The sequence below is a fragment of the Bos taurus genome, chromosome 15 (genome assembly GCF_002263795.3).
Source record: "Bos taurus isolate L1 Dominette 01449 registration number 42190680 breed Hereford chromosome 15, ARS-UCD2.0, whole genome shotgun sequence".
In the NCBI taxonomy this organism is placed as follows: domain Eukaryota; kingdom Metazoa; phylum Chordata; class Mammalia; order Artiodactyla; family Bovidae; genus Bos; species Bos taurus.
Window position 1 is genome coordinate 17649060 of NC_037342.1, and position 21017 is coordinate 17670076.

At 33.7% G+C, this 21017-nt stretch overlaps 1 protein-coding gene across 4 annotated transcripts in view; it reads left to right on the forward strand.

Moving 5' to 3' along the window:
* CUL5 (cullin 5) overlaps positions 1 to 21017 on the forward strand; it is a 130177-nt gene that overhangs the window by 57499 nt on the left and 51661 nt on the right. For all 4 annotated transcript variants that reach the window (XM_005215787.4, XM_002692966.6, XM_024975725.2 and 1 more), the window contains 4 exons: positions 9123 to 9299; positions 10583 to 10724; positions 12025 to 12170; positions 12253 to 12333. In XM_005215787.4, the coding sequence (XP_005215844.1) occupies positions 9123 to 9299; positions 10583 to 10724; positions 12025 to 12170; positions 12253 to 12333 (546 nt within the window). The remainder of the gene's footprint in view (positions 1 to 9122; positions 9300 to 10582; positions 10725 to 12024; positions 12171 to 12252; positions 12334 to 21017) is intronic.

Below are 21017 nucleotides of genomic sequence, written 5' to 3' on the forward strand. Positions count from 1 at the left end.
TCTACTTCATAACCATCACCACACATAGTTAAACAATTTTTTTCTTATGATGAGAACTTTTAAGATTTACTTTTCTTAGCAGCTTTCAAATGTGTACTCTATTACTAACTGTAGTCACCATGCTGTATTGAGTTGGCCAAAAGGTTCCTTTTGTTTTTAAGTAAAAAATAAGAGGCGCATTTTTCATTTTCACCAAAAACTTTATTGAAGAACGTATTCACTTTTTTCCATTTGTTGTTGTTGTTTAGTCGGTAAGTCATGTTCAACTCTTTGTAGCACTGTTGATTGGCAGGAGAATTTTTTATTGCTGAGCCACCAGGGAAGACCCTTTTATGCCAGTACCATACTGTTTTAATTACTAGCTTTGTAAAATAATTTGCAGTCAGGAAGCATGATGCCTCCAGCTTTGTTATTTCTCAGGACTACTTTGGCTATTCAGGGTCTTTTATAGTTCTACAAATTTAGTATTCTTGGTTCTATTTCTGTGAAAAATGTCATTAGAATTCTGATAGGTATTATAACAAACCTATACTACTTTGAGTAGTAGGGACATTTTAACAATCTGTAAGCACAGAATATCTTTTTATTTATTTGTGTCTTAGTTTCTTTTATCAGTGTTTCAGTGTAGGTCTTTTACCTCTTAAATTTATTAATATTCTTAGATATTTTGTTCTTTCAGATGAGATTTTAACTGGGATATTTTCCCCCTAATTTCTTTTTGATAGTTTGTTATTAATGTATAAAAACTCAGGAGATTTTTATATATTGATTTTTCTATCCTGCAACTTCACTGAATTTATTACTTAATGGAGTCTCTAGTGTTTTCTATATATAGTATCATGTCATCTACAAGTAGTGACAGTTTTACTTCTTTCTTTTTCCTAACTAATTGCTCTGGATAAGGCTTCCAGTAGTGTTGGATAGGAATGGTAAGAGTAGGCATCCTTGTCTTATTCCTGATTTTAGAAGAATAGCTTTCAACTTTTCACCATTGAATATAATGTTAGCTGTGGGCTTGTTCTTTATTAAGTTGAGGTACATTCCCTCTATACCCATTTTGTTTGAAAGTTTTTAATCGTAAATATGTGTTGAGTTTTGTCAAATGCTTTTTTCTGCATCCATTGAGATGATCATGGTTTTAATTCATTTTGTTAATGTGGTGTATCACATTCATTAATTTTTAAGTGTGAACCTATTCTTAAATGCCTGAAATAAAATCCTACTTGATCATGGTGTATGATGCTGTGGAATTTGGCTTGCTGATTTTTTTCAGAATTCCTTATATCGACATTCATCAGCGATTCTGATTTGTAATTTTCTTTTGGCATCTTTGTCTGATTTTGGCATTTGGGTAATGCTAGGCTAATAAATGGGTTTGGAAGTGTTCCCTCCTATTCTATTTTTTGAAAGAGTTTGAGAAGGATTAGTATTAGTTCTACTTTAAATGTTTGATAAATTCAGCAGTGAAACCATCTGATCTTGGACTTTATTTGTTGGAAATATTTTTTTCTACAAAACGCATTTGTAATTGGTGGATTAGAAGGAAAACGAAGTTTCCTTTTCCATTTGGATCTGTGTGTGTTTGTGAGCTTTTTTTTTTTTTTTAACTTTTTATTTTGTGTTGGGATATAGCCAGTTAACACTGTTATGATAGTTTCAGGGGAACAGAGAGGGACTCAGCCATACATATACATGTATCTGTCTCCTGCAGAGTCCCTTCCCATCCAGGCTGCCACGTAACATTGAGGAGAATTACACAGTGCTTTTTAGTAGGCCCTTGTTGGTTATCTATTTTATTATTTTTTAAAATGCATTTATTTTTAATTGAAGTATAATTGCTTTATAATAGTATGTGGGTTTCTACCATACATCAATACTATTTTAAATATAGCAGTGTGTATATGTCAATCCCGAAATATCTACTTATCCCTTCCCCACATTCTTCCCCTACCCACTTGCAACTTTAAGTTTGTTCTCTAAGTCTGTGAGTCTGTTTCTGTTTTGTAAGTAAGTTTATTTGTATCATTTATTTTATTTTTTTTAACATTTAGATTCTAAATCTTTATTAATCTTTTTAATAGTATCTTCCACCTTTCTTGTTTTGTTTGTAATGGATTTCTCCATCCAGAAACTGATTAGCCAGTTCTTTTTATTTTGGACACTTAGTTTATTTGGAATTTATTTTGAATTATACTTTGGAGTAAGGATCTAACTTCATTCTTTTTCCAAAGAGCTAACCAGTTTTCTCAAGATCATTTTTTTAAACTTTTTGTTTTGTATTGGAGTATAGCTGATTAACAGTGTTGTGGTAGTTTCAGGTAAACAGCAAAGGGACTCAGCCACATATATACATGTACCTGTTCTTCCCCAAACTCCCCTCCCATCCAGACTGCCACAGAGTATTGAACAGAGTTCCACGTGTTATATAGCAGGTATTTTTTGGTTATCCATTTTAAATATAGCAGTGTGTACAGGTAACCATAAGTTTGTTCTTTTAAGTCTATGGGTCTTTCTGTTTTGTAAGTAAATTCATTTGTATCATTTCTTTTTAGAGTCCATGTAGAAGGGATGTGCTATGATATTTCTCCTTCTCTGTCTTCCTTCACTCAGTGTGACAATCTCTCGGTCCATTCATGTTGCTACAAATGGCATTATTTCACTCTTTCTAATGGCTGAGTGATATTCCATTGTATATATGTCCACATCTTCTTTATCCATTCCTCTGTTGACTGGCATTTAGGTTGGTTCCATGTCTCGGCTATTGTAAACAGTGCTTCAGTGAACACAGGTGCATATATCTTTTTGGATCATGTTTTTCTCCAGATACATGCTCAGGAATGGGACTGCAGGGTCATATGGTAGCTTTATTTTTATTCTTTTTAAGGAACCTCCATACTGGTCTCTATAGTATATCTACCTGTTTACATTCCCACCAACAGTGTAGGAGGGTTACCTTCTCTCCAAACCCTCTCCAGCATTTATGTTTATGGATTTTTTGATGATAGCCATTTTGACTGGTGTGAAGTGATATTTCATTGTAGTTCTGGTTTGCATTTCTCTGTAAATTAGTGATGTTGAACATCTTTTTATGTTCTCTTGGCCATCTGTATGTCTTCTTTGGAGAAATGCCTATTTAACTATTCTGCCCAATATTTGATTCGGTTGTGTGTTTTGATGTTGTTAAGCATCATGAGGTATTTGTAAGTTCTGGAGACTCTTGTTTTCCACATCATTTCTCCCAGTTTGTGGGCTCTCTTTTTGTTTTTCTATGGTTCCCTTTGCTGTGCGAACCCTTTTAAGTACATCCTGTTTGTTTATTTTTGCTTTTATTTCCATTATTCTGTGAGATGGATCAAAAAAGATATTGCTGCCATTTATGTTAGAGAGTGTTCTGCCTGTTTTCCTCTAGGAGTTTTATAGTGTCCGCTCTCACATTTAGGTCTCTAATCCATTTTGAGCTTATTTTTGTATATGGTATTAAAGAATTATCTAATTTTTTTTTTTTTTTTTACATGTAGCTGTCCAGTTTCCCAGCACCATTTGTTGAACGGTGTCTTTTCAACATGTAGTCTTGCCTCTTTTGCCATAGATTAATTGACTGTAAGTGCATGGATTTATTTCTGGGTCTTCTATCCTGTTCCATTGATTGATATTTCTGTTTTTTTGTGCCAGGACCATACTGTTTGGATGACTGTAGCTTGTAGTATAGTCTGAAGTTAGGGAGTCTGGATTTCCTCTAGCTCTGTTTTTCTTTACCAAGGTTGCCCGGCTGTTTGGTATCTTATGTGTCTTTGTATAGTTTTTAAGATTTTTTTTGTTCTAGTTCTATGAAAAATATCATTGGTAATTTGACAGGGATTGCATTGGATCTGTAAATTGCCTTAGGCAGTATAGTTATTTTGACAATGTTGATTCTTCCAACACATGAACATGGTATGACTTTCCATCTGTTTGTCTTTTTCTTTCAACAGTGTCTTGCAGTTTTTGGGGTACAAGTCTTTTGTCCCTTTAGGTAGGTTTATTTGTAGGTATTTTATTCTTTTTGATGTGATGGTAAATGTAATTGTTTCTTGAATTTCTCTTTCCAGTCTTTCATTGTTAGTGTATAGAAATGCAACAGATTACTGTGTATTAATTTTGTAACCTGCACCTTTACTAAACTCAGTGATGAGCACTAGTAGTTTTTTGTTGGCATCTTTAGGATCTTCTATGTATAGTATTACGTCATCTGCAAACAGTGACAGTTTAACTTCTTTTCCAATTTAGAGTCCCTTTACTTTCTTTTCTTCTCTGATTACTGTAGCAAGGACTTTGAAAACTATGTTGGATAAAGGTGAGAGTGGACATCCTTGTCTTTTTCCTGATCTTAGAGGAAATACTTTCAGCTTTTCACCATTGAATATGATGTTACTTATAGATTTGTTGTATATGGCCTTTATTCTGTTCAGGTATGTTCCCTCTGTGCCCACTCTCTGGAGAGTTTTTATCATAAATGGGTTCTGAATTTTGTGAAAAATTTTCTGCATCTATTGAGATGATCATACTGTTTTTATTCTTCAACTTGTTGATGTGACGTGTCATATAGATTGCTGTGCAGATATTGAAAAATACTTGTATTCCTGAGATGAATCCCTCTTGATCATGGTGAATGATCTTTTTAATGTATTGTTGGATGCAAATTGCTAGTGTTTTGTTGAGGGTTTCTGAATCTTTGTTCATCAGTGATACTGGCCTATAATTTTCTTTTTTGTGTGTGGTATCTTTGTTTGATTTTGTATCAAGACGATGGGGGCCTCATAGAATGAGTTTGGAAATTGAAAGTTTTCCTTCCTCATCAATTTTTTGGGAACAGTTTCAGAAGCATAGATGTGGACTCTTCTCTAAATGTTAATCTTCTCTAAATGACAGTCACAGTTGCAATTTCAGTGCTTGTGACTGGTCTGTTCATACTTTCTGTTTCTTCCTGATTCAGTCTAGGGATACTGTACCTTTCTAAGAATTTGTCCATTTCTTCCAGGTTGTCCATTTTATTAGCATACAGTTGCTCATAGTAGTCTTATATGATCCTTGGTGTTTCTTTGGAGTCAGTTGTAACTTCTTTTTCATTTATAATTTTATTGCTTTGAGTCTTCAGCCTTTTTATATTGCTGAGTCTGGCTAAAGGTTTATCAATTTTGTTTATTTTTTCAAAGAGCCAGCTTTCAGTTCATTGACCTTTGTGATTGTTTTGTCTCTATTTTATTTATTTCTGCCAAGATCTTTATAATTTGTTTCCTTCTACTAACTTTAGGTTTTGTTTGTCCTCCTTTCTCTAGTTTCTTTAGGTGTAAGCTTAGGTTCTTTATTTGAGATTTTTCTTGTTTCTCGATTGTATTGCTGTAAACTTCTTTCTTAGAACTGCTTTTGCTTTATCCCATAGGTTTTGGACCATTGTGCTTTCATCATTATTGTCCCTAGGTATTTTTTAATTTTCTCTTTGATTTCTTCAGTGATCAATTGGTTGTTTAGTAACATATTGTATAGCTGGCACATGTTTGTGTTTTTTTACAGTTTCTTTTTCCCTTGTTTATTTCTAGTCTTAGAGTTATGATCAGAATAGATACTGGATATGATTTCAGTTTTCTTAAATTTACCAAGATTCACCTTGTGGCCCAGCGTGTGATCAGTTCTGGAGGATGTTCTGTGTGCACTGAGAAGAATGTATAGTCTGCTGCTTTTTGGTGGAATGCTCTATAAATATCACTTAAGTCTATCAGATCTAATGTGTCATTCTTTTAAGGCCTGTGTTTCCTTATAAATGTTCTGTGGATGATCTGTGCATTGATGAAAGTGGGATGGTTAAGCCCCCTACTATTATTGTATTGCTGTCAATTTCTTCTTTTATGGTTATTAGTATTTGCCTTATATGTTGAGTGCTCCTGTATTGGGTGCATATTTACTTATAATTGTTATATCTTCTTCTTGGATTGATCTCTTGATCATTATGTACTGTCCTACTTTGTCTCTTACAACAGTCTGTGTTTTGAAGTCTGTTTTGTCTGATATGAATATTGCTACTCTAGCTTTCTTTTGATTTCCATTTGTATGGACTACCTTCCCCCATTTGTTTACTTTCAGTCTGTAAGTATCCCTAGATCTGAGGTAGGTCTCTTGTAGATATGGGTCTTATTTTTCTATTCACCCAGCCAGCCTGTGTCTTTTGCTTATGCATTTAATACATTTACATTTAACATAATTGTGAATATGTATGATCTTATTGGGCTTCCTTGGTGGCACCACTTTCTTAATTGTTTTGGGCTTATTTTTGTATGTTTTTTGTTTTTCTTGTGTTTCCTTCTTAGAGAAGTTTCTTTAGCATTTGTTGTAAAGCTGGTTTTGTGGTGCTGAATTCTCTTAACTTTTGCTTGTCTGTAAAGCTTTGGATTTTTCCATCAAATCTAAACAAGATCCTTGCTGGGTAGAGTTTTCTTGCTTATAGGTTCTTTCCTTCCATCACTTTAAATATACTGTGCCACTCCCTTCTGACTTGCAGAGTTTCTGTTGAGAAATCAGCTGATAATCATATGGGAGTTCCTTTGTATGTCTTTTGTGCGTGTGTCATTTTTCCCTTATTGCTTTTAATATTTTATGTTTGTCTTCAGTTTTTGGCAGTTTGATTGCTATGTGTCTCAGTGTCTTCATCTTTGGGTTTATCCTGTCCGGGACTCTCTGCTTCCTAGACTTTGTTGACTATTTCTTTTCCCATGTTAGGGAGGTTTTCATCTGTTATCTCTTCAAATACTTTCCTGAGTCCTTTCTCTCTCTCTCTTCTCCTTCTGAGACTTCTATAATACAAATGGTGTGTTTAAGGTTGTCCCAGGGGTCTTTTAGGCTGTCCTTTTTTTTTTTTCGTTCTTCTTTTTATAGTCTGTTTTGCAGCAGTGATTTCAGCCATTCCATCTTCCAGGTCACTTATCCATTCTCTTACCACAATTATTTTGTTATTCTTTCTAGTGTGTTGTCTATCTCTGTTGGTTTTTAATTTAGTTCTTCTAGGTCTTTGGTGAACATTTCTTGCATCCTCTCCATTCTTTTTCCAAGATCCTGGATCATCTTCACTGTTATAATTCTGAATTCTTTTTCTGAAAGGTTGCTTATCTCCATATCATTTAGTTGCTTTTCTGGGGTTTTATCTTGTTCTTCATCTGGGATGTAATCCCCTGCCTTTTCATTTTATTTAACTTTTTGTGATTGTTGTTTTTATTCTGGAGGCTGCAGGATTGTAGTTCTTCCTGCTTCTTCTGTCTGCCCTCTGGTGGATGAGGCTGTCTAAGAAGATTGGGCAAGCTTCCTCATGGGAGGGACTGTCGGTGGGAAAAACTGAGTCTTGCTCTGGTGGGCAGCACCATGATCAATAAAACTTTAATCCCATTTTCTGCTAATGGATGGGCTGTGCTCCCTCCTTGTTAGTTGTTTAGCCTGAAGCGATGGAACCCTGGAGTCTATAGGCTCTATGGTAGGGCACATGGCATCCTCCAGTGTCAGTGGCACTTCCTAGGATTGCTGCTGTCAGTGCCGTGATGAGCCACTGCCACCTCACACCTCTGCAAGAGACCCTCCAACAGTAGCAGGTAAGTCTGGCTCAATCTCCTATGGGATCACTACTCCTTTCTTGTGGTTCTTTATGCACACAAGATTTTGTGTCTGCCCTCCAGGAGAGCAAAGTCTGTTTTCCACAGTCCTGTGGAAGTTCTATAATCCAATCCCACTAGCCTTCAGTTTCCCTGGGAATTCCTTGTCCCTTTGCCAGAATCTCCAGGCTGGGAAGCTTGATGTGGGGCTCAGAACCTTTACAATAGTGGGAAAACTTTTTTGGTATTATTGTTCTCCAGTTTGTGGGCTGCCCACCTCATAGGTATGGGGTTTGATTTTATTGTGATTGTGCCCCTCCTGCCGTCTTGTTGCAACTTTCCCTTTGTCTTTTGTATCTTTCTTTGGTGGGTTCCAGCATCCTCCTGTTGACGGTTGTTCAACAGTTAGTTATGATTTCAGTGCTCTTGCAGGAGGAGATGAGCACATGTCCTTCTACTCTACCATCTTGAACCAATCTCCCTTCTTGGGAATTTTTAAATTCTGAATGACATATTAATAACTTACCGGTAATCTGTGTACATTTCTTTTTCTTTACAAAAAGGTTTTGGTTGATTGTATGTTTCTAGGAATTTATCCATTTCTAGTAGATTGTCAAGTTTGTTGGTGGCATTTGGTAGTTCATAGTAGTCTCTTATGATCCTTTTTACATGTGTGGTATCAGTTGTAGTGTCTCCTCTTTCATCTCTGAATTGAGATATTTGAATCCTCTCTCTTTTTTTTTGGTAAGTGTGCATAAGTTTTTTGTGAACATTTTCTTATTTTGGTAGACAGCCATTTATAGTAGCGTTGTACATGATAGCCAAAAGTTGGAAATGATCCACATGTTCACCAGTGAATAAGTAGATAAATAAAATATGTTATGTCCATGAAATGGAATAGTATTTAGGAATAAAGTACTGACCTACAATACTACTTGGATGAGCCCTGAAAACACTGTGGTGTGTAAAAGAAGTCAGTCATAAAAGTCTACATATTATATAGTTTCATCCATATGAAAGCCCAGAACAGGCAAATATATAGACACAGAAAATAAATTAGTGATTACTTAGGGCTAGGTGAGGAGGGCGCAAGCAAGAAAGGAGGAGAGTAGGAAGGTAATAGCTAAAAGGATATAGGATTTTTTTTTAGTTAAAATATAATTGACACATAACATTTTATTAGTATACCATGTAGTGATTCAACATCTGTATATATTGTAAAATGTTCATTATAGTAATGAACTATACTATAGTATAGTATAGTTTTTTTCTTGTGTATATACATAAGTTTTAATTTCTTTTAGGTATAATTTAGAGTATACAATAACTTAAATTTATGGCATGATATGTTTTTTTTTTCCTTGTGTGTATATATATATATATATATATATGTTTTAATTTCTTTTAGGTATAATTTAGAGTATACAATAACCTAAATTTATGATGGCATGAATATGTTTTATTTTTCTTTTAGCACTTGTATTTATTTAAAATTGATTCTCTTTTTTTCAGCGAGTACTGAGCCATCAAGATGATACAGCTTTGCTAAAAGCTTACATTGTTGAATGGCGAAAATTCTTTACACAGTGTGATATTTTACCGAAGCCTTTCTGTCAACTAGAGATTACTTTAATGGGTAAACAGGGCAGCAATAAAAAATCAAATGTAGAAGACAGTATTGTTAGAAAGGTAAGTCAATTTCCTCAGTTTTCCCTAATATTCTTCAGAAATAGGATGAGTTGAAGACTTTCGAAATAAATTTGCACTGAAATGGGTTTTTCTACTTCACATATAAACAAACTCTTGTTCGGCTTTTGCTGTGTTGTATTGACTAATACTGCTTTTCTTTCATCTACTTTTAGTTTTAGTTCTCTCTTCTTTTATGTGGTCTTAAGCTGTAGATCTGTGTTCAGACATTACCGCCTTTGCTTTTCCTTTTCATTTTCTCCTTTTCTGTTTCATTTTCTCCTTTTCCTAGTTTTATTTTCAGAATTTTATTTCCTTCTTTTTTATACTTTTACTTTTTTATAAATTAAATTACTTTTTTTCTGTTCAAAAAATCCTTCCATTAATATATTACCTTCTGGAATTTTTGTGTTTAATTGTGGCTAAACTGCTGTAAAAACTCTGTGCCCAGTGACAACTCATGAATTAATAGAAAGAACTCAGCTCTGAAATTGAAGAGTTCCAGATTTCCCTTTCAGTTCTTCAATCAGTTACAACCTAACTTTGCTGTCCTTGTTTTTCATATGTATTTAATACATATGTATTTCTACTTGTGAGAATCAAATGGAACCACAGATTTTAAAAGTAAAATATTCCGTTTGAACGTTGAACACCTCACTGGTTATAGCAACCAACATAGGCATTCAGAGTGGCCTGTACTTTGTTGCCTTTTCCCAGCCTTAAAGTTTGTGCTAATACTGACAGCATATTCATGAGTATGTATGTGCTCTTTCCATAAATAGAAAATTTATAAAGTAAATTTGTATATTCTTTTGTGATTTATTATCAAACGTATTTTCAATTTATCCTTTTCCCATTTATCATATTTTATACAGCTATGCATATGAATGTCCCAAACACATATCATTATTTCTAAAATTCAACCTTCAAACTATATAGAGAAAGTAACATTTTCCATGTATTACCATGTTTAATTTTGCAACAAACACATGAAATTTGTACTGTTATTTTCACTATTTTACAGTTGAGAAAGGAGACATATAAATAACAGCTGGAATTCAAATCCAGTTGTGTTTGACTCTAACAAACACTTGTTCTTTGCTGTTGTTTACCAGATGATATTTACCAAATTTAAATATATTGGTTTCCTATAGTATTCAAGTGAATGTAGGACTAAGAGTTTGCTTTCCTTTTTTAGCATTTGTACTTAAAATTTTTGTGTGTGTATATGGTACTTGGTATATTAATAATTAAAATGATTGCCTATTTTGTTCTTTTTTTCCTAGCTCATGCTAGATACATGGAATGAATCAATCTTTTCAAATATAAAAAACAGACTTCAAGATAGTGCAATGAAGCTGGTCCATGCTGAAAGGTTAGGAGAAGCTTTTGATTCTCAGCTTGTCATTGGAGTAAGAGAATCCTATGGTATGTTCTGAACTTTATGATCAAATATCCTCTTCATGGAAATTCTAAGACAATTATAGAATAGTACTATCACAGTTATGTTTGTTAGCATATAGTGACATCTGCTTTTAGTGCCCTATGCTTTAACAGTACAGAAAAGATATTCTTCAATGAAACCTGGAAAAATTCATATTTGTGTAGTTAATATTTATTTTCTCCATTTCACTCATCTCTTAGCTAGTAAATCTTTTTAGCTATGTAAATTAGAGAAACAGTCCTAAAATTCTAGCTTATAAAAAGTAACCATTTTTTTAACTTATATTTTTAGGGCATCAGTTAATTTCATGTGTGTACATTCCTTTCCAGACTTTTCTTATTCATTCAGTCAAATCCTCTGTTTCCTCATAGAGGTCTTTCCTAATTCCCAGACTAGGTTAGGTGCTTCATAGTACCTGTGCTTTCCTGTCATAATACTTTAGCATTTTTAACTGTGTTCTTGACACTGTATCTTTACTGATCATAGGATGTCTGACACAAACTAGTTTTCAGTAAGAAGATTTTATATTAATGAACCTTTGGTTATCTTTGACTTGCTTTCTGTGTTGTCCTTGTATTTCTTTAGATATAAAGTCTATATTTTCTTTAGCCATGTCCCTGAAATTTCTTCCTTTTTATTTCAATTGCCACCAGCTTAGACTTCTTTAATTTCTACTTCTAGACTTTTGAAACAGTCTTCTTATAGTGATACTATTGCTATCATTGAACCCATATACTTTCACAAGATTAATTTTTAAGTACTGTTGTATTGGTATTACCCATTTAGTGGTATGCCATGCTAAATTTAGGTTACTTAGCCAGAGAGTTGAGGTTCTCCATAAGCATTCCCAGCTTGCCATTCTGCCTTATCTTCTATTAACCTTACAATCCATTCAGATAACCTCATTGTTTTATGTTGGTTTGATCTTGTATTGTTCTACTTCTGAGGATTTACTAACCAGTGTAAATACTAATTTGTTCCAAAAGACTGAATTCAGATCCCATCTTTTCTGTGAATGGTTTCTTGATCATCCAGTTATTCATCAGTCTTGTTCCTATTCAAAAACAGTTCACATTTTCTGTACTATATGTCACTTTACTCCTTTGTGTTTTTACCTTTTCAAGTTTTTTATAGAGAAGGATTTTGTCTTATATGACTGTGTGTTCTTATGGGCATGGTCACAGTCCCTTGAACATGACTCCTCAATATTTGTTTTTCATTTATTGTACTCAAAATACTGATTTCAATCATAATTAGAGTAAAATTTTATTTTCTGTTTTTCAGTTAACCTTTGTTCTAATCCAGAGGATAAGCTCCAAATTTATAGGGACAATTTTGAGAAGGCATACTTGGATTCAACAGAGAGATTTTATAGAACACAGGCACCCTCGTATTTACAACAAAATGGTGTACAGAATTATATGAAATATGTAAGTCAGAACCTAGTATATGTGATCATTTGAGCTGTTTTCTTGATGTTCTTAAAATGATTGCTATTTTGCTTCTGGACAGGCAGATGCTAAATTAAAAGAAGAAGAAAAACGAGCCCTACGTTATTTAGAAACAAGACGAGAATGTAACTCTGTTGAAGCAGTAAGTAATTTCGTAGTTGTTTGTTTTTTGACATTATTTAGAGTGCAATAGCACAAGGGTGGCAACTACATGATGCAGGTAACATTATTTATCATTTCTCACTCCTGTGACCAGTATTACTAATTGATTATAGTATTCTTTCCCACTGAGCCAAAGCACAGCTTCAGAAGGCACCTTATTCAGAACTCATTATTTTTCCACAGAGGTGATGTGCAAGATAAAATCTGTTTGCCATCCCTGCTCTAGACTTCTCTATATTTATTTAGTTTTTAATCAGTCACCTTTTATTATATTTTGTGCATACCTAAAGTTAATCATATTATGGATTTTCAGGTGGCAAGTAAAATATGCTCCTGAGAGATATAGTTAATTCTCACTATTCATGGTAATTACATTTTATAAAATAGTGGCTGCGAACATCAAATGAGTGAGCACCAAATCATTACTACAGGGGGATATTTCTTGTTACTATGGGAAGATGTTTTCATACTTCTCTTGTAGGAAATAAAATATTAATTACTTGATAAGAGAACATCAGTCTTTTATATAGTGTTTGTTTTATGTTGTAAGTTCCTCATTTTAAAAAAATGACCAGAGGTATTTGCCATGCTACAGTATATATTCTGGTGTTTTCTCTTACAGGGAGGGTGACAGTGTGCTTTGTTAAGCAATTTAAGAATCAAATTTAATGTAGAAGTAATATTTCCTCTAGTTCCTTTCAGTTTTTGGAGCCTACTAACTAAATTTAGATTTACATTCAAAAATGTAACATTCAAGTTTGCTTACAACCAGACTTTTGAACTACAGTTGGGATTTCTTTTTTCTTACTTCTGATTTTTCTTTGGCTTCTTCCATCTTGAGTGATAGTGATGTTTATTTGTTTAGTAATTGGACTGAGTTGGACCTTTTTTCTCTTGTCTGTTTTGCTTTTTATTATGTGCAATACATTTCCTCTTTCAAATAACTCTGATACTGGCAGAAAAGGGAGCATATGTAATGGTTGTTTTTAGAAGTTCTCTGTAGAGATTTAAAACCAGTCTTGGTAGCTCCTGGTAGGTCACCTGGTAAAGAATCCACCTGCAATGCAGGAGACCTTGGTTTGATTCCCAGGTTGGGAAGATCCACTGGAGAAGGGATAGGCTACCCACTCCAGTATTCTGGCCTGGAGATTTCCATGGGGTTGCAGAGTCAGACACGACTGAGTGACTTTCACTTGAGCTTCATTCAGAAGTTAGGGAAGGCCATTGAATATTTTTAAAACAAGTATGCCATGTTCAAAGTTATCCCTCAGAAAGATTAATCTAGTGACAATATGAAAGATTAATTGGAGTGGGTAATAGCTTGGGTTAGAAGTGGGAGGTTTTTGCAATAATTCAAGCAGGGTATTTGGAGTACCAAATAGGGTTATAGCAATGGAAATGGAAAGAAAGAGGGTAGAAACAGACTTCCCAGAGGTGGAACATTATGTCTTATGAATGGGGATGATATAGCTAAAATCAACAATGTTTCTGAGGTTTTGGCTTAGGAGAATTGTGCTGCTGCAGAGAGACTTGGTATAATAATATATCTTGGTAGTGAGGGAGAGAGATGAGTTTAGTTAGAGGGATTTGAATATTTTGAGTTGATTGGTCTGCATATATCACTTGATGGGGATGTTGTAATTTTATAAGGTAGAATTGTTCTTATACTATAGTTTATACATCTTAGTTGTATCATATTTATAGTAACCTGAACAGAAATTCAACTATAGAGGTCCAATTAATAGGGTGAATAAGAGAGAGGAAGAAAAAGAGAATGAGAAAGGTAGAGATAAACAAATACACATGAAAGCTTATATAGAGCAGTTAAATCTCCCTCTCTACTTTAAAATATGCATCTATACATTTTGGGAAAAAACTTGAGATAGAAGATGTGAACTTGCTCTTTCAAGGAATCCAAGTAGTATGAACATCTTATCACGCTGAATGATTCTAGAGTCTAAAGATACATTTTTGTTTTGTTTCAAGAAAGATCTAAGTGCAATATAATATGCTTGCAAACAAATGGTGCTTTACTGGGGAGATGAGAAGTCTGTTTGTATGGTTTGTTTTTATTTTCTGTTTATTTTTATAAATTAACTATTTTGATTGAAATATATATACAGGAAAGTGTACAGAAATCTGAGGTTAATAAGTGAATTATCACAAAGTGAAGGTACCTGTGAAATCACCAGAACAAGAATTATCAGCAATTAAGAGCCTTCCATCATGCTCCTGCAAATTATTATTACCATCTTTTTTCCCCAAAGGTTATCACTTTTCTAACTTTTAGGAACATAGATTAATATTAATCAGTGACCACTTATATAGTTTGTACAGCAAAATTTGGTGCAGAGAAGACATTAAGCATGAAAACTGTGGACTTAACTAACACTGGGAATTTAGGCTTAATGCAGATACGTTATTATATATCTCATTGAGGTAAGGCTATTATACTACATATATAATATTTGTTATATATTTGTTAATTTACAGTTTCTGTTTCCAAGAGAAATGATGTGTTAAGATGAAATAAGTTCTAATAGAAGGAACAGTAAACCAAAAATCACCAAGTCCTGGGTTCTAATTTAAAATTCCACAAAGTATGAACAGTTTGAATCAGATCAGATCAGAAAAGAATTACTGCCATCCCTGAAAATTATTCAGACCAAATTTACTACCCTAAACTCTGTTTTAGAGGAATTATTAGCCATCAGAAAATGGTATGCTATATCTTAATGCTTTATTGATACTGATTTTAATCAAAACTTACCTGTTAGGCTATTCTTACTAGTGGAGGACAATTGCCTATCAGTTCATATGGGGATACGCGTATGCATGATGCATACACAGCAGTGCACACCAAAGTTTAATTTTAAAGTATGTACATTTTTGACATTTGTGTTTTCTCTGAAAATTAGGAAATTATTATGATATATGTTACCTTGTTTGAAAGTTGTAAGACTTAATCTTCAAAACCTTGCATATAATTTATATGCAAGAAAACAAATTTCTGGACTAGTATTCTATATAATAGAACAAGTCTTACCTAAGTAGTACCCAGTTATGAGGCCAGGCCTAATAAAGACCAAATACACATTTCAAGTAATATTCATATAGTGCTTAGCAGTTTACTGAATTCCTTCCTTATTTATAAGAGTTTTATTTTGTTCTTTGGGGTATTCCAAGCATCTGATTATATCTTTCTAGTATAAATACCTCATTTTTTTCCTTCAGTGGATTAAATCTGCTAGTGGTTTATTTTAGAAAAATGTTAATAATATTGGGATCTTTGTCTTTCAGTCTTTGAAAGGAGTGCTTCTAAATTTTCACCATTAAGCATGATGCTTCTTTTTGGCATGATGTATGCATTTTATGATGCTAATAAAGTATTCAGTTTACTTTTATTTTATTAAGAATATTATCAGGAATGTATCTACCTTAGCCCTAAAGCCAGTATCTTATTTTATGGAGAATCATAAGAGGCATTTCCATGAAGATCATTAACAAGGCAACTGTATCCATTATTTCTGTTGCTGTTTAACATTGCAATAGAAGTATTAGCCCATGAAACTAAATTACAGAAATCAATTAGAGGCAAAAGAATGGGTAAGCCAGAAGGAAAACTCTCACTTTGAAGATGATATGATAGTACTTTGGAAAAACTTCAGTTGATGATAAAACTAACTCAAATTGTAAAGTAATTCAGGAAAGTAATAGGATATAAAATTAACATACAAATATCAGTCTTCGTATATACAAATAATAAACAGAGGCTATAACATTAGGACAAACCTTACAGCAACAACAAAGAAAATTAAATACTTGTATAAAATTTAATAAATTTGTGAAACCTGTAAGAGGAAAACCTTAGACACTCCAAAGACACAAAAATAGATTTGAAAAAATGGGAAGATACCTCTTATTCTTAAATTTTGTTACTCAAAATGATATAGATGTCAGTTCTTCCTTAAATTAATTTATATATTTCCTGTAATTCCAGTAGAATGCCACAACTATTTCATGAAATTAGACAAGATAAGAAAATTCACATGGAAAAATAAACATGTAAGAATAGCCAGGAAAACACTGAGAAAGAAAAACTTTGAATAGAACTAGCACTATCAGACATTAAAACGTAAATTTTCTGTAATTAAGTAGTGTAGTATTACAATAAAAGAAACAAAAAGGTGAACAGAGAAGAATTACAAAAACAACTGAAAAACAGGTAATAAAGGGTCAGTAAGTACATGAAAGTGTTAGTTGCTCAGTCACGTCTGACTCTTTGTAGCCCCATGGACTGTAGCCTTCCAGGCTCCTCTGTCTGTGGAATTCTCCAGGCAAGAAGACTAGAATGGGTAGCCATTCCCTTCTCCAGGGGATCTCCTAGAGGTTGAACCCAGGTCTCCTGCATTACAGGCAGATTCTTTACCATATGAGCCACTAGGGAAGCCCCAGTAAGTGTATACATATCAATAATTACTTTATATGTCAGTGGACTAAATGCTCTGATCAAAAGACATAGGAGGCTGATTGGATAATAAACAAGACCCATCAATATGCTGCCTACAAGGGGACTGTAGTGAGGGGTTGGGTTAAGTATTTCATGCAAACAGAAATGACAAGAAAGCAAGAGTAGCAATACTCATTTCAGAAAAAATAAGCTTTATAACAAGGGCCATGATGAAAGACAAAGACAGGCATTATATAATGATAAAAGGTATGATACAAGAAGAGGATATTGCACTTGTTAACATATATGCACCCAATCCAGGAACATCTATATATAAAGCAAATAATAACAGATATAAAGGGAGAAATTGGCAGTAATACGGTAATAGTAGGAGACTTTAACACCCCACTGACATGGGTGGATATGTCATCCAGACAGAAAATCAGTAAGGCAACAGAGATCCTGAAAAAAGAATAGATGAGTTGGATTTGTTATCTACAGGATATTCCATGGGGGGGAAAAAGGCAGAATACATTTTTTTTAAGTGTACATGGGATGTCTCTAGGACAGATCACATACTAGGTCACAAGACAAACCTTAATTTGTAAGGATAGAAATTCTATCAAGAAGTTTTTTTTTTTTTTAATGACAATAGTGTGTAACTAGTATAACTAAAGAAAGAAAAATGGGAAAATAACAAATGGGAAGACTAAACAGCATACTCCTAAAACTTCAAAGAGTACGTGATGAAAATCAAAGAGGAAATCATAAAATACCTCTAGACAAATGAAAATCGAAACACAATTTTCCAGAATCTGTGGGAGACAGCAAAAAGCAGTTCTAAGAGGGAAGTTGATGCATTTAAAGGCTTCCTCAAGAAATAAGAAAAATTTCAAACAGCCTAATTCACCACCTAAGAGAAATAAAAAAAGAACAAACAAAGCCAAAAGTCAGCAGAAGGAAGGAAATGTAATAATAAAGATCATAGAGAAAATAAAGTTCAAAATATTTGAAAAGATCATTGAATCCAAGAGCTAATTTTTTGAAAAGATAAGCAAAATTGATAAATCTTTAACCGGGTTCACAAAGAAGAAAAGAGATAGGGCCAAAATAAAATAATAAAAGAGGAGAAAGAACAGCTAAAACCATAGAAATAAAATAAGTTGAGTAGGAGGCAGTACTCCTAGATTCATTCTGTGAGTCCTCATAGCAAAGACATTACAAGAAAAGAAAATTACAGGCCAATGTCTTTGATGAATACAAAATGCAGAAATCCTCAGCAAAATATTAGCAAACCAAATACAGTAATTCGTAAAAAGGATCATATACCATGATCAAGTTGGATTTATTCCAGGATCACAGTGATGGTTCAGTGTATGCAAATCAATGTGATAACACCACATTAAAGAAAGGAAAGATAAAAATCACAGTATTATCTCCATAGAAACAGAGAAGACATTTGAAAAAAATGAACATTTGTTCAAGGAAAACTCTTACCAAAGTGAGTATAGAGGGAGCAAAACAAATGCCATTTACAGTAAACCCGCAGACACCATAAAGCTGAAAGCCTTCCCATTACATTTAGGAACAAGATAAGAATGGCTATTCTAGCTGTTTCTGTTTGATATGATATTGGAAGTCCTAGCCACAGCAGTAAGACAAGAAAAAGAAAAAGATATTCAAATTGAAGGGAAGAGGTAAAACTGTCACTATTTGTAAATGACATGATACTTGATATAGAGAACCCTAATGTCTCTACCCCAAAACTATTAGAACCAAGAAATGAATTCAGCAAGGTTGCAGAATACAAGGTTAATGTATAGAAATCTGTTCCTTTCCATACAGTAATAATGAAATGTCAGAAAGAGAAAGTAAAAAAAAAAAAAATTTGAAATTATCAAGAAAAGTTTTAATTATTAGGAATAAATGTAACCAAGGAAGTGAAAGACATATACTCTGAAAACTATAAGCTGTTGGTAAAGAAATTTGAAGATGATTCAAGAAAATGGAAAGATATATCCCATGCTGGCTTGGATTGGAAGAATTAATACTATGAAAATGGCCATACTACCCAATCTATGCAATCCCTATCAAAATACCCATGACATTTTTCTCAGAATTAGAACAAATAATCCTAAAACTTATATGGAACTGTAGAAGACCCTGGATTTCCAAAGCAGTCTGACAGTCTCTTCAACAAGTGATGTCTGGTGAAACTATATTACCATGTTAAACCAAAGAGATTAGAACACTCCCTCACACCACATACAAAAATAAACTCAAAGTCATTTAAAAATATAACTGTAATACCTGAAACCATAAAATTCCTAGAAGAGAATATATTCAAGACATTTTGTCATAAATCATAGCAGTATTTTCTTGGATCAGTCTCCAAGGCAAAAGAAATGAAAGCAAAAATAAACAAGTAGGGCCTAACTAAACTTAAAAGATTTTATACAGCAAAGGAATCTGTCAACAAAACAAAAGCAACCTGGGAGAAAATATTTGCAAATGATACAGCTGAGAATGTAATGTCTGCAGTGTTGGAACAGCTCGTACAACTCAATATCAGAAAAGCAACCAAATCAAAAAAATGGGCAGAAGACATGAACAGACATTTCTCCAAAGAAGATATACAGATGGCTGAAAGACACGCAAAAAGATGTTCAACCTATCTAATTATTAGAAAAATACAAATAAAAATTACAGTGATGTACCACCTCACACCTATAAAAATGGCTATCATCAAAAAGTTTACAGATCACACATGTTGGCGAGTATGTGTAGAAAAGGTACTCTTGTACACTGTTGGTGAGAATGCAAATTAGTGCAGTCACTATGGAAAACACATGGAGGTTCCTTAAAAAACTAAAAATAAAGTTACATCACCATTTAGTAGCTCCGCTCCTGAGCATGTGTCTGGAAAAGACACTTTATTTGAAAAGATACATGCATCCCAGTGTTCATTGTAGCATTATTTACAATAGCCAAGACATGGAAGCCATCCAGGTACCCATCAACAGATGACTGGATTAAGAAGATATGGGAGGGAGGGTGTGTGTGTCTGCACACACGCACACACCACCAGTGGAATATTACTCAGCCATAAAGGACAAAATACTGCTATTTGCAGCAACATGGTTGGACTTAGTATTAAGTGTTTGGTAATGGAAAAATAGTTACTATGATGGGCTTCCCTGGTGGCTTAGACAGAAAGAATATGCCTGCAATGCAGGGGACCTGGGTTCGATCCCTGGGTCAGGAAGATCTCCCAGAGAAAGGAATGGCTTATCCACTCCAGTATTCTTGCCTGAAAATCCCATGGACAGAGGAGCCTGGTGTCCTTGGGGTCACAATGAATCGGACATGACTGAGTGACTTTAACTTACTCAAGATGGAGAAACTCAAGAAACACTATCTTAATCAAGTGATCAAGATTAGCATCACAAGTAATAGGACATAGTGACATTATGTACCCCTTGATATGATACATTTAAGAAGAGTACAAAAATCATTTCTATGGAATTATTGTCAAAAATTTATAACTGAATAACTTATTCAAATGAGAGAATTCTAGACAATCCCTATTTGAGAGGCAGTCTACAAATAACTGGCTACTGTTCTTTAAAAGTATCAAGATCATAATACACACACACAGACCTAGGAATTGTCACAGGTTGAAGGAGACTGGGAAAACTAACAACCGAAAACAGCATGGGCTTATAGATAAGATCCTGGAACAGGAAAGAGACATTAGTGGAAAAACTGGTGAATTTCTAACAATAGTTAATTCACAGCGGTAAATCAATATTATTTTCCTCATTTTGATAGTTGTGCTATAGTTATGTAAAAAGTTACCATTATAGGAAATGGGGTGATGTATGTTTGGGCATGCTCTGTTATTTTTACTTTTATGTGCTAAAATGAAAATAAAATGTAAAAAAAAAGGATATTATGAAGAATGCCTTTTTTTGAGGGGAGATGGGAAGCATCAGTGGAGATGATCATATGGCATTTTCCTCCATTGAACTAATCAGGAAATTGAATTAACAGGGTTTCTAACATTATACCATTCTTTCATTTTAAGAATGAACACAAAGTCCCATTTTTAATGGATAAAAATTTATATCCCAAAGGGATTTTTACATGTATAGCCAATAAAAGTTACTCTCAAGATTTTTCTCTAACAGTTTTTTATATGTAAAATGTTTAAA